At 55.1% G+C, this 13,166-nt stretch overlaps 1 protein-coding gene across 11 annotated transcripts in view; it reads right to left on the minus strand.

Annotated features, from left to right (window-relative positions):
* MAD1L1 (mitotic arrest deficient 1 like 1) overlaps nucleotides 1-13,166 on the minus strand; it is a 408,034-nt gene that overhangs the window by 104,598 nt on the left and 290,270 nt on the right. For all 11 annotated transcript variants that reach the window (XM_030801339.1, XM_030801341.1, XM_030801338.1 and 8 more), the window contains one exon: nucleotides 11,924-12,134. In XM_030801339.1, coding sequence (XP_030657199.1) covers nucleotides 11,924-12,134 — 211 coding nt within the window. The remainder of the gene's footprint in view (nucleotides 1-11,923; nucleotides 12,135-13,166) is intronic.

Genomic DNA, 13,166 nt, shown 5'->3' on the forward strand with positions numbered 1-13,166 from the left:
CCGGGCAATCCCGCGCTCTTCCGCCCTGGCACCCGGGCAATCCCGCGCTCTTCCGCCCTGGCATCCAGGCAATCCCGCGTTCTTCCGCCCTGCACCCGGGCGATCCCAAGCTCTTCCGCCCTGGCACCCGGGAAATCCCGTGCTCTTCTGCCCTGGCACCCGGACAATCCCGCGCTCCTCTGCCCTGGCACCCGGGCAATCCCATGCTCTTCTGCCCTGGCACCTGGACAATCCCGTGCTCCTCTGCCCTGGCACCCGGGCAATCCTGCGCTCTTCCACCCTGGCACCCGGGCAATCCTGCGCTCTTCCACCCTGCACCCGGGCAATCCTGCAGAGGTACAGCCACAGCTGGACAGACGTCTAGAGCCCTAGAGTAGGCCCCTCCCTCTGGACAGGGTGCGTGGGGCATGTCCTGCCCCGTTCCAACGCTATGGCTGAAGCTGGCTGTGAAGGCGGCTGTGGCCGTGGGACTGACTGCACAGCACAGTGGGCAAGCCTTGCCTGGCTCTGTGGCCAGAGGGCAGTGAAGGGAACCCTGGGTCACAGAGTGGCTCTGGAAGGTGCCCTCTAAGCTGGGCATGGGGCTCTGACCCTAATCAGCACCCACAGGTGTGAGAGGTGGACTCTGAGCTAGACCACACCAGGACCCAGCCAGGACTGTGTAGGACACAAGGTTCAGTGTCCTGGGAAACTCGGCAAAGACCTTGAAATGGAACTGCCATCAGGAAATGCTGAAACCAACAGAAATTTACATTCTCCAGAGAACTTAAGAAAGACCTAGAATCTCAGGATATTCAAAGCATCCAGAATGCAATCTAAAATTAAGCAGCATGAAAAGAACTGGGAAAACAGAAACCTGCCAGGAAAAACACGACCAACAGGCGCCAAGCCCAAGATGACGGAGTTGCTGGAATTATCGAGTGAGACTTTAAAGACGCTCCAAGAAGCAAGTGATTGGAAAACACAGACTTAACTTTTCACAGTATCTTAGAGATGATGCCGCACCACTAAGCTCGGTGCAGAAAGCACATCACCGCAGGAGTCCCTCTCGCGGCAGGGCGGCAGGCTTTACGCCTACACGCACTGGAACCCAGCAGACAATGTGTGCACATGAATTCCTTCCCATCCTTCAACTTAAAACACCATCACACTTGCAGTGTCTGAAAGCCTCTCTCGTCTACACGGAGGGGAAAGGGGAGATTCTCTGAGTGACTGCAGATTGCTCATCAGAAACCACAGAAGCCAGAAGACGGGGAAACAGTGTTGATTTTTAAAATGCTGGGAGACAAGAACCGTTCTCCCAGAACCCCGTATCCAGCAATGGTATCCTTCAGTAACGAGGTGCGGTGAGGACACTGCTGGGCGGGCAAACGCTAAGAGAACCTACACTAAAGAAGTCTCGAAGGAAGTCCTGTCAAACCAGAAATGATCCCAGGGGAACCTGGAAACGTCAGGAAAGAAGGAAGAGCATTTTTTTAATCCAGGCAAAACCATAAACTACTTTTTGCCTCTTATGTTTTTTAAAATAGGCATGACAGTTAAGAGCAAGAATTGTAATATTTCTTGGTGGGGTTTTCCACATATAGAGAGTAAGTACGCATAACTACTACAACATAAAGGGAGGCAGGGAGAAGCCTATGTTGTGGTGAGATCCTGACGTTTCCACCTGAAGTGATAAAACATTAATTATAAGTGCACCGTGAAATGTTAAGCTTGCACACTGTAATCCACAGAAAAATAACTTTAAAAGTATACAAATAGGTATAATAAAGACACAGATACATCAAAATGGAGTACTAAAAAAGGCCAAATAACCTGAAATAGGTAGGAAAGAGAAAACGGGAATAAAAAATGGAGGACAAACAGAAAACTAATCATAAAATGGACCTTAATCCAAATGCATAAAAAATTACATTAACTATAAATGGCCAAAATACATCTATTAATCGGCAGAACACACATACCTATCAGGTGCATGTGGAACGTTTTGAGGTTGCTATCAAATTATCAGCTACCAAATAAACTTTAAATTGGAAAGAAAGTGAATTGTAGCAAGTATGTTCCCTCAACATAATGAAATTAAACAAATCAGGAACAGAAATTACCCAGAAAATCAGGGAAAGACACTTTGAAATTAAAAAGCATCCTTCTTAATCTGTATGGATCACAGCAGACATCTTAGTCTATCTGCGGTGCTATCACAGAATACCTGAGACTGATTTATAACGAGCCGAAGTTTATAGGCTCACGGTTCTCGAGGCTGGCAAGTCCGAGATCAAGGCACCAGGTTCTGGCAAGGGCGTTCCTGAGGCGCCATCACATGGTGGAAGGCAGAAGGGCAGATACAGACAGCCAACTAACGGAAGCCCCTTTTATAAAGGCACGAATCCATTCACCAAGGTGGAGCCCACGTGACCTCAACGCCTCCCATGGGGCCCCACCTCCCAACACCATCACGCTGGGATGAAGTTTCCAACACGTGGACTTTGGAGGCCACGTTCAAACTATGGTACATCTTAATGGAAATTTGAAAATGTTTTGAACTGAACATACATAAAAATACAACATATCAAAATGTGTGAAATGCAGCTAATACAGCACTCAGATGCAAATTTCTAACACGGAACGCTTACGTTGGAAAACAGAAAAGATCTCAAATATGCAATCTAATCTTCCACCTGAAGAAGCCAGAAAAAAAAGGAGAGCAAACTAAAACTAAAGCAGGAGAAGGAAGGAAACACAGAACAGCAACAGCAAAATAGCAAAGAAACCAAAAGCTAGGTCACTAAGGAGATAAGTGAAATTTATACATCTCCAGAAAGGCTAACAGACAAAAAAAGAAAAAAGAAAAAAGAAAAAAAAGACATAAACTATCAGTATCAGGAAGGAAGGAGGGAGTACTGCTACAAACCCAGCGGGCATGATAAAATCAGCAAGGCAAGAGCACAGACAATTCACTGCTCATACATTTGACCACTTAGATATAATGAACCAGTTCCTCACAACAACAAAAAACCCCAAAACATACACTCTACCAACACTCAGCTGAGATGAGAGAACTCGCTATGCCTGTAACGATTAGAACCTGCCACAACCACAATCCCTAGGCCCAGATGGTTTCACCTGCAAATTCTACAAAACGTTTAAAGAAGTAACACCAAATCTACATAATCTCCTCTAGGACATAAAAGGGGGAACACTTTCCAATTCACTTCATTCATTACGTCGATACCACAACCAGACAAGGGCAGTACAAGAAAGCTACAGATCAATATGAACACAGACACGAAGATTACTGACGATGTCAGCAAGACGAATTCAGCAACATGTAAAAAATACTATGCTATAACCAAGGGGGGTTTATTCCAGGAATGCAGAGTTGGTTCAATGTTGGAAACTTCCCAAAAAAATCACAATGACACACCGTCAACCGCACTAACGGTATAAGGGAGAAAAAACGTATGATCCCATCAATTGATGCAGGAAAAGCATCTGACAGACGCCAGCATCCTACATGATAAACACTCTCAGCAAACTAAGAATAGAAAGAGCGTTTTCAGCTTGATAAGGAAAAACCACAAATAAACTGCAGCTAGCAGCACGCCTCATGGAGGAGGACGGACTGCTCTCCCCCGGAGGTGAGGAGAAAGGCCAGGATCTCCGTTCCCCCATCTCCTACTCAGCACCGTACTAAGGTCCTAGACGGGGCAATCTGGCAAGAAAACAAAATAGAAGACATACAGATCTTAACAAAATAAGCAAAACTGTCCCTATTCACAGATGCTATGACTGCAAAGGATTAGAAAACAAAATCAAAACAGCAACTAATCCAGATCTAAGAAGTGAGTTCAGCAAGGTTATGGGTTACAAAGCCAGCACAAACATCCATCATACTTCTACACAGACGCACTGAAGACCTGGAACCCATAAAAACAAGCCTACAATTACACAGCTCCAACACTAACAATAAAACAAACAAAACCATGTGTATTTCTAATGAAAAAGGGGTGGGTGGGTGCGGTGAAAATCACAAAACGCGGATGAAAGAAAGTAAGAAGAACGTAAATAAATGGAGAGACGCACCGTGTTCATGTATGGGAAGACTCACTGCAACCAAGATGTAGATGCTCCCCAGACTGATCGACAGATTCAGTAATTCCTATAAAAATCTGAGCAGGCGTTTTGTAGGTAAAGACAAGCTGAATCTAAATCTTGTGCATAAAGTGGGGGATTGCGCTGCTTTCAAGACTTACTATGAAGCTACAGTAATCAATACCGCAGGGTGTTATTAACAGCAAAGGGACAGACGCTTAGATCAAGGGAACAGACGAGATGGTATAGAAAGAGACCCCCATAACGCATGGCCAACTGGTTTTGGACAAAGGTGCAAACATAATTCAATGGTGGCAGGACAGTCAGTTCAATAATAATGGCACAATTGGACATCCATATGAAAACAAAAAAGAGAGAAGTAGCTTGAACTCAAGCTCACACCATGGGCAAAAACTAACTCAAAATGGGTCACAGATTTTCATGTGAACTTAAAACCTTTTAGTAGAAAACAAGAAAAAATATTTTTGGCCTGGATTATGCAGAGAGTTTCCGGATCTGGCCCCTATAAAAGAAAAATTGATCATTAGCATGCACCCAAATGAAAAGCATTTGCTCTGAGGAACACACGGTCAGAAAATGAAGAGGCTCGTCACGGGCTGGGAGAAGATATTTATCAGTTACATATTCGACTTGGATTCACCCCAAACTCAATACTAACAATCCAATTAAAAAATGGGCAGCACTAGGCAGGGAGAACCGTGGGGGGCCAGCTACTTCTCGACCCAGCACTAGGGAGAGCCACCCAGCCTCGTGCCCCGGAGGGCCCACGATGACCCTCACCCCGGCCCCTAGAGGAGCCCACGACGGAACTCCCCTGCACGCCCCCCCCCCTAGAGGAGCCCACGACGGAACTCCCGCCACGCCTGACACTGCTCCCCACGACCCGCCGGTCCCTAGATGGCAGGACCCAGGCAGAGGATCTCTGCTTGGCACAGGACTGGGCCACACACAGGATGCCAAACAGGCATGGTCCTGCACCTCAGATACAGCCCTTCTTCTCCAACTCCCACTAACTGCCGAACAGGGGCACCCCCATCCCACTTGAACCACTCAGCTGTCGGCATCGCACAGTATTTGTACTGAGCAAACAGAGGCGTGGGCAGGTGGCGGCCCTGCCCAGGTGGCACGGGGTGGGGACATGACATAAACACAGGCCTGCACCACGTGAGAGCTGGGCACTGATTTCTGGCCGCGGGAGGGCACAGCTGGCTTGGCACTGCCAGGCCAATGGGCAGCTCTCCACAGTGCTTGTCCTGGTGTTCCACGGAGTGGCCATTAGGGCACCTCACTGAGGCCACCTCTAGGGCCAGCGCCAGCCAAGCAGGAAGAGTGTGAGTCCTGAGACTGCAGAAGACACGCGCCGATACAGAGAGACGCAGTGCACAGGGCAAAACAGAAAGGCAGTCACTGCTCCCATCCTCAGCCCAGGCAGGGACACCAAACCAGGCCTCCCACCGAGGGCACCCTCCTCCCTGGGGCAGAGCAGGTGGGCTCCAGGCAGAGGAACTCGGTGGCCAACCATCTTCCCCTCCCTCCTCCCCTCTTTTCTTCCACCTCCTCCCTTCTTCTCCCTCGTATCTCTTCTCCCTCTTCCTCGCTCCTCCCTCCTCCCCAGAGACACCTCTAGGATCAGCTGTGCCCACACAGGTAGTGACAAATTTGATCACCTTCAATGTGCTGCTCTGATAAGATTATTTTAATATTAATGCATTCCCTAATTAAGCTGCAATTAACAATCTCCCTGGCCCAGCCTGGACGTGGCAGGGGGGCTGAGGAGCCAGAGCCAGCACGGGAGGCTGGGGTTGGGGGCTCCTGTCAGCCAAGGGCCCGTGCCGATGGCGAGGGTTGTTTAGTGACTGCCTTGTCAAAGAAACCAGGAAAATCACAAGGGTTTTCCCGCCTGACCTTCCAAGCAGTGACTCAGATCCCCGAGGGCAGGGGCCTCTTTACATGTTTCTGTGTCCTCTCTGGCTGGAGGTCTGGGACCCACACCAGAGACAGCCCTTGGGGAAGCCGTGGCAAACACGAAAGGGAGCTCTTGACCCTGCAGCCCCACTGCCATGTCCCCTCGCCACGTTCCCTCACCACGTCCCCTCGCCCCACCCCCCCGCCACATCCGCTCGCCCCATCCGCCTGCTACGTCTGCTTGCCCCATCCCACCACCACGTCCCGTCGCCCTGTCCCCCCACCAAGTCCACTCGCCCACCCTCACTGCTGCATCCCCTCGCCCACCCCACCACCGCGTGTCCCCTTGCCTCATCCCATCTCGTCCCCTCACCTTGTTCCTTGGGGGCCCTGATTCCCCAGAACAGGAAGAGACATCTGCTGACCCCCAAGATGCCAGGTGATCAGGGTGTGAGGGGACTCCCCTGGGACTGGCTCCCTGGTGGGACCACTGGGTGCTGCCTCAGGCCACCCAGCTCACCCTTAGCCAGTGACAGGCCTGCCATCTGCAGACCTGCTGGCCTGAAGCCCTCACAACTTACCCTGGCCTCTCCTGACTCAGGAGACCCACCCCTAAGCCATGCTCAGGGCCAGCCAGGCCGGGGAGGAGCATCCGTCTCTGTCTCAGGCTCACACCTGCCATCCCACCCTTTGCAGGGACTGCGCAGGCAGCCCACCCACGGTCACAGGAGCAAAGGTGCATCATGGGGTCCATGTCAAGGGTTTGCTGACACCGCAGGAACACCCCCAACTTCTCACCCCACCCATGGTCACAGGAGCGAGGGCATGTCGTGGGGTCCACGTCAAGGGTCTGCTGACACCGTGGGAACACCCCCAACTCCTCACCCCCCCACGGTCACAGGAGCGAGGGCACGTCGTGGAGTCCATGTCAAGGGTCTGCTGACGCTGTGGGAACACCCTCAACTCCTCACCCCACCCACGGTCACAGGAGCGAGGGCGCACCGTGGGGTCCATGTCAAGGGTCTGCTGACACCACGGGTATGCCCCCATCTCCTCACTCCACCCACGGTCACAGGAGCGAGGGCGCGTCGTGGGGTCCATGTCAAGGGTTTGCTGACAGTGTGGGAACACCCCCAACTCCTCACCCCACCCACGGTCACAGGAGCGAGGGCGCACCATGGGGTCCATGTGCAGGGTCTGCTGACACTGCAGGCATGGCCCTGCTCCTCATCTGGAGAACAGGGAGGGGACGGCCCTCTCTGGCAGCGAGCAGTGTGACCTGGCCTTTTCTCTTTTTAACTTTAGATTTACACGCACAAGTTAAGAGCCCGGGAATTCTGTGGGGTGTGTCAGGGAACAGCAGTCTCCACACTTCTCGTTTCCTTCCTTTCTCTCCAGAGTCCACCATGTTCACCTCTCAGCCAATCATGTCAGTATTAACTGCATTTCTCTGGAATACACATTCTGTGGACTCAAGGGCTCGGGCGTCCTGCTGACTTCCCGAGAGACAGCGAGGCTTCAGCTCTCCCTCCCTCCCACCCTACAACATGCGTCTCCCTCCTCCCTGTCCCCCTTCTTAACATGAGGCTCAGGGCTGTGTTCAGATCAGGCCTCAGCTCCCTTACGACTGTATGAAGCTGCTCGGGCCAGCTCGGAACACACGGACGCTGCTGCTTCTCGTGCAACTCTGCTGTCCCTGGAGCCAACAATCGTCCTGCTTCCCACGCACTCAGCTTTCTAGGTGCTCCTGGCTCTTGTCAGCCGTCCCTCTTTGCCAGCTGTCTACACAGCTGCTTCCCAGTCTTTTGGTGTGGGGTGGCAAACCTAAAACCTGAGAAATGTGTGTGGCATGCAGGGAAGGAGGAGGCTGCCAAAAAGCGACTCAGGGACCAACTTCCATAGCAGCCCACGCCTGGCACACATGTGTGGAAAGCTCCGGTCTGCATCATGACACCCAACGCACCAGGTTCTGTCCTAGACCCTCTGGTGGGTTCCAGCCCCCGCTGGAGGCTCCCCAGGCTGGGGGCTTCCTTCTCTGCTCTATATCCCAGAACCTCTGGCCCGTTCTGGCCCCTGCCTGCTGCTCCCCAGTCCTGAGGCCTCCTCTGCGTGCCACAGCCACGCTCTTTCCTGGTTTAGTCCCTCATCCTTCGGGAGTGCATCCTCTGCCAGCTTCCTGAGAGACAGTGCAGGGTAGTCAAGGCCTTGAGCCCTGCAGATGCCCGTACTTCTTCCTTCAGACCTGATGTGGGGCTGGGGGGCTAAAAGATCCCGAGATGCAGGTCACTCTGCTAGAAACTCGGAGGTGCTGCTGCTAGGAAACGCTAGACGACTGATCCCGGATCCTTTGACCAGTGACCTCTGTGTTTCTTCTCTGAAGTTCTCAGGGTCTTCCTTTCATCGTGTGTCCTGAGTCTTCACGCTGCCGCGCACTGTGTGGGTCTATCTCCATCCAAAGACAGCCCGGTCTGAGCCTCTCCCGGGAGGCAGGGAGCTGCGTCCTTCCTTCAGAGAGACGTCCTTGAGGCACTTCTGTGTCAGCTGCTGTTTTTCCCTGTTCCCTCCTTCCGTGTTCCTGTCGTTCAGACGGTGGGCTGTGCCTCTAATGTTCTTACCTCTCTTCTCCTGTTTTCCATCACGTTGTCTTTACTTTCAGACTTTCTCAACATTATCTTACAAACCTTCTTAGATTTCCATTCACTGTTCCCTACTTTTGCCTTCCCGCTGCTCACTGCTTTCTCTTGGCGTGTGTTAAGCTGCCCTGTTGTTTGGTTGCTGAAGCCCCGTCTTCTCTCTGAGGTGATCCAGGAGACAGTTTTTAGAGGTTTTCTTCACTGGGACAGTGGGTTCCCTTCCCACTGACGCTGTGTTTCTCTGCAGTTCGCTTTGCTCTGTTTTCCCTGCTCGTTTCCTGTCCGTTCCCTTGGGCCGTCTGACAATCCCTGGGTATCAGCTCCTCACTAGGGGAGGGCACTAGGGGCCTAGGGATACTCCAGGTAGAAGCGTGGAGCCGCCTGTCATGGTTTTCCCCAGGGAGCGATCCATGGGAGCCACTGAGCTGGGGAACTGCCAACACCAGGTCCTTCTGGGCTGCTCAGATCCACAGGGAGGTCTTTCAACCGTGGTCTACAGGGTCACACCTGCTGCCCATGTTCTGCAGGGCACGTGGCGGGGGCGTGCGATCCAGGTTCACACCTACATCTTTCAGCCCGGGCTCAGTTCAGGCCTGTTGTCCTGACTCGGGCCTGTCCAGGGACCTCACCAGCCCTCTCCAGAGCAGCGGTCCACAAACTCACAGAGCATCCGCGTGGTCTGTAGGGCTGCCTAGCACAGACTGCCGGCCACCCCCAGGCCTCTGGCCGAGCAAGTCTGAGATGAGACCCGAGAATCCACATTTCTAAGAGGATCCCAGGGAGGCAGCGGCCGGCCTGGGGACTGCACTTTTAAGGATCACTGCTCCGAGAATAAACTGCTGGCTTGTTTTGGAGTTTTCATCTTTCCTGGGGAGGAGCAACTGCCCAGGACACACAGATGGATGGTCCCGGGGACCCGTCTCTTAATTCAGCATTCAAGCCTCCAGATCCACGGTGCTTCACTCAGTGGCATCTCTCCCCTAACGCCACTTGCAGCCAGTTCCTGGGCCGCGTTGGAGTTTTGAGGTATAACTCAGGCGGGTTCTCAGCTCCACCCACCACAGGCTTAGATTCCAGTTTCTCAAGTCCTTTCACTGCTCACCCGCCCATTCCAGATTCCAAAAGTCTGCCTCTGTATCCTCTCCCTCTGTGGGGTTAGGCCTTACATAAAACAGAGGCCACCACCACCACTGTGATTTTCGGGGGCACAGACACGAGCTGCACCAGCCACTGGGGCCCAGATGCCTGACCCATCCTCACCTCCTGGCGGCACCATGTGGCACGGCCCCGCCTATCCCAGGCCTCTGCTCATCCTCCCATTCCTGCTTCCAGACCACGCTGGCCCTGACTTCTCCGTGGTCAGCTCGGACACACCTCTCCACACCCCCTGCTCCCGATCAGCCAAGGCCCGGGACACCTGTCACAGCCAGATGCCGACCACCCGCATGCCCGAGACGCACAGAGACCCAGACAAGAGGTGGATGAACAGACGGGCGAACCAGAGATGGGCAGAGACCCAGACAACAGGGGAACAAACAGACAGGCGAACCCGAGACGGGCGAACCCGAGACGGGCAGAGACCCAGACAACAGGGGAACAAACAGACAAGTGAATGGGTGCACAGCCAAGGCACAGGCCCATGACAGCAGGGGACGGAAGGCCCCTTCCCAAATCCTCTCCCAGGGTGCAGAGCCACCTAAAAATATTGCTCCAAGTCTGCATGCTCAGCTCCGAAACTTGCCAATAACACCTGCAGAATGCAGGGCGGAGAGGGAGCCACGGCTGGACCGGAAGGGGGGCTGGGGACATGGGGGCTCAGGCCCTCACAGCCACAGTGGAGACCGGGAGCAGCCCTTGTGTGGGTGGGGAGCTGGAAAGGAGCCCCCAACTGCCATCAGCTCGCCCCTCGATCTGGCAACACAGGCCCCCCCTTCTGGCTTCTGTCCTCCAACTCCACCGTGCTACTCCAGGAGGGCAGACCACCCGCTAGCCAGCCACCAAGCCCCTACCTGCTGGCAGGGCGCACCCAGACTCAGGGCAGTCTTGGCTTATGGGGGTGGGGTACAAGAGGGAAGACCCTATCTAAGACCCTCCCCACAAAGGAGCAGTGCAGAGGACAATCACTCCTGATACATCAGCCTGGGTGCTGGGCTGTGGGAAGGGGACAAGTGACCGCCACACAACCTCTGCACCTGCACGCTCACGGGGAATGCTCTCCCATGGTACAGGGCGCGATGACAAGTATGTGGGAAGAAACAGGAGAGGGTGTCGGATGAAAAGCGAGTCTGAAACCAACGCGAGGTGCCAAAGGCCGGAAAGCAGCAGCCTCCAGGCCCCACCACAGATGACCCTACAGACACCCCCAAGGGAGGGGCTGATGGGCGGGTGGCTCAGACTCCGGTGATGCTACAGATACCCCCCGCCAAGGGAGGGGGCTGGAGGCCGGGTGGCTCAGACACAGGAGCAAGGGGACGCCGGGCCACGCTCCAGGCTGCTGCTAAGGGCTGGACAGGGAACCCTCCCCCAGGTGCCCCCAGAACCAGGAGCGTGGGGCAGTGCCCAGCTCCCTCCAACAGCAGAGAGCAACACAGGGGGCAGGGGTCTCCTGGGCCCCACAGCCTCCCTAGGGGTGCAGACTGCACAGTGACTCTGGGCTCCCAGCCCTGCTCCTTCAGGGGCACCCTGCAGAGTGGACACAGCCCCGGCAGCACCCTCCGAGGCTTGGCGTGGGCAGACCCCAGCCCCACCTCACCACATCAGGGGATAGGCCAGCGTTCCAAAGGCCGTGGGCCTCACGTAGACCTGGACGGTGCGGGCAGGCCCCGCTGGGCCTTGTGGAGGCCTCATTCTTCCCTGGGGTGCCACAGGCCTTGGCCGTGAAGGGCTCTCTGGACGCCATGAAGCACACTTAAGCTGGTGAGGGATGGACTTGTTTTCATGGAGGATTGGATTTACTTGTGATTAATGGGGTACATATCAACTGACAAATCATACGAATTTGTTTAAGGGCCTGAGATTTCAGCCCCTTGCTTCTCCACAGCTGCCTGCAGACTCGGATGGCTCTACCTGTTTGCACAACCCCACGGGGCCATGGGGACACAGGGCCAGGGTGCTCTGCCCCAGCAACCACCAGGCCCAGCTGCCCACAGGGGAGAACAAACCCTCTAGGGATGACAGGCAGGTGACGGCCTGAGGCTGCCCCAAAGGCGCGCGGATGGACCTACCCACGGAAGGTCGAGGATGGCGGGGGCCGGGGGTGGGGGGGTGCCTACCTGCCACCTCCTTGGACGATGGCAGACTTGCGGCGGCAGCCTCAAGGTCGGCTGGGACGGTGCCTCCTCTCTCCATGGCGCGCAGGAGCCCGCGCAGTCGCTCGCACTCCGCCTGCAACTGGCTGTGGTCCTCGCGCAGGCGCTGCCTGGCCACACTGGTGGGGTTCAGGCTCATGTGCAGCACTTTGGTCCTGCTCTGGTCGTAGTCACCCTGCAGGAACACACACAGCAAGGTCACCATGGCCCAGGCACACACGCAGCATGGGTCACACGCAGCATCGGTCACCATGGCCCAGGAAGACACGCAGCATGGGTCACACACAGCACAGTGCTCAGTTCTTTTGTTCTCTTGAGGCTGCCTGGCAGCCATCTCTCCTTGAAGGAGTGGCTCCTTCCCTGTGCCCTGTGGAAAGGTGCAGGACCAAGGCCTGGCCGCCTGCTGGGTCCCTTCTGCCTAACCACAGGAACGGGGTGCGAGGGGACACGCGGCCCTTGCTCAGCCAAGTGCGGTGCTTCCCGGAATTCCACACTCAGTGCCCGGGAGGGAGGCTTCCTCTCCTCTGAGGTTCCTGGCTGGGATGAGACTGGGAGCCCGTGTGGCCATGTTCCCATCTCTTCCCTACCAGCCTGGAAGGTGCCCTGTGCCACAAGAGAAACAAGGTCAACCACACAGAGATGGAAGGCGAGGGAGCCTGGCACCAGCGTGGGTGGTTCAGGAATGCGCCTCGCGACCTGACATTCCCATGAAACCCAGGGCCGGGACATGCATGGCCTCCTTGAGGGAGGAGTGCGCCTGGAGGCCCAGCCTGCTGACCTGTGGTGGGTGACCGACCCCCAGCAACGAGCACCACGCAGCCCTGCAACAGGGACAGCCCCCCACAGCAGGGACAGCCCCCCACAGCAGGGACAGCTGCCCACAGCAGGGACAGCCCCCCATAGCAGGGGACAGTCGCTCACAGCAGGGACAGCCCCCCACAGCAGGGACAGCTGCCCACAGCAGGGACAGCCCCCCATAGCAGGGACAGCCACCCACAGTAGGGGACAGCCACTCGCAGCAGGGGACAGCCCCCCCCACAGCAGGGGACAGCCGCCCACAACAGGGAGGTGCAGGGTCACTGCACACCCCTGAGACCTCGACCTCACACCACACACAAATATCAGTTCTACCACATTCTGTCTCCTGGGAGTAGGCACAGGTTTCTCAAACAGGGTTCAGGAAGTGCTGGCCGTAAAAGAAAAAAAA

This window comes from Nomascus leucogenys, chromosome 20, assembly GCF_006542625.1.
Source record: "Nomascus leucogenys isolate Asia chromosome 20, Asia_NLE_v1, whole genome shotgun sequence".
In the NCBI taxonomy this organism is placed as follows: Eukaryota; Metazoa; Chordata; class Mammalia; order Primates; family Hylobatidae; genus Nomascus; species Nomascus leucogenys.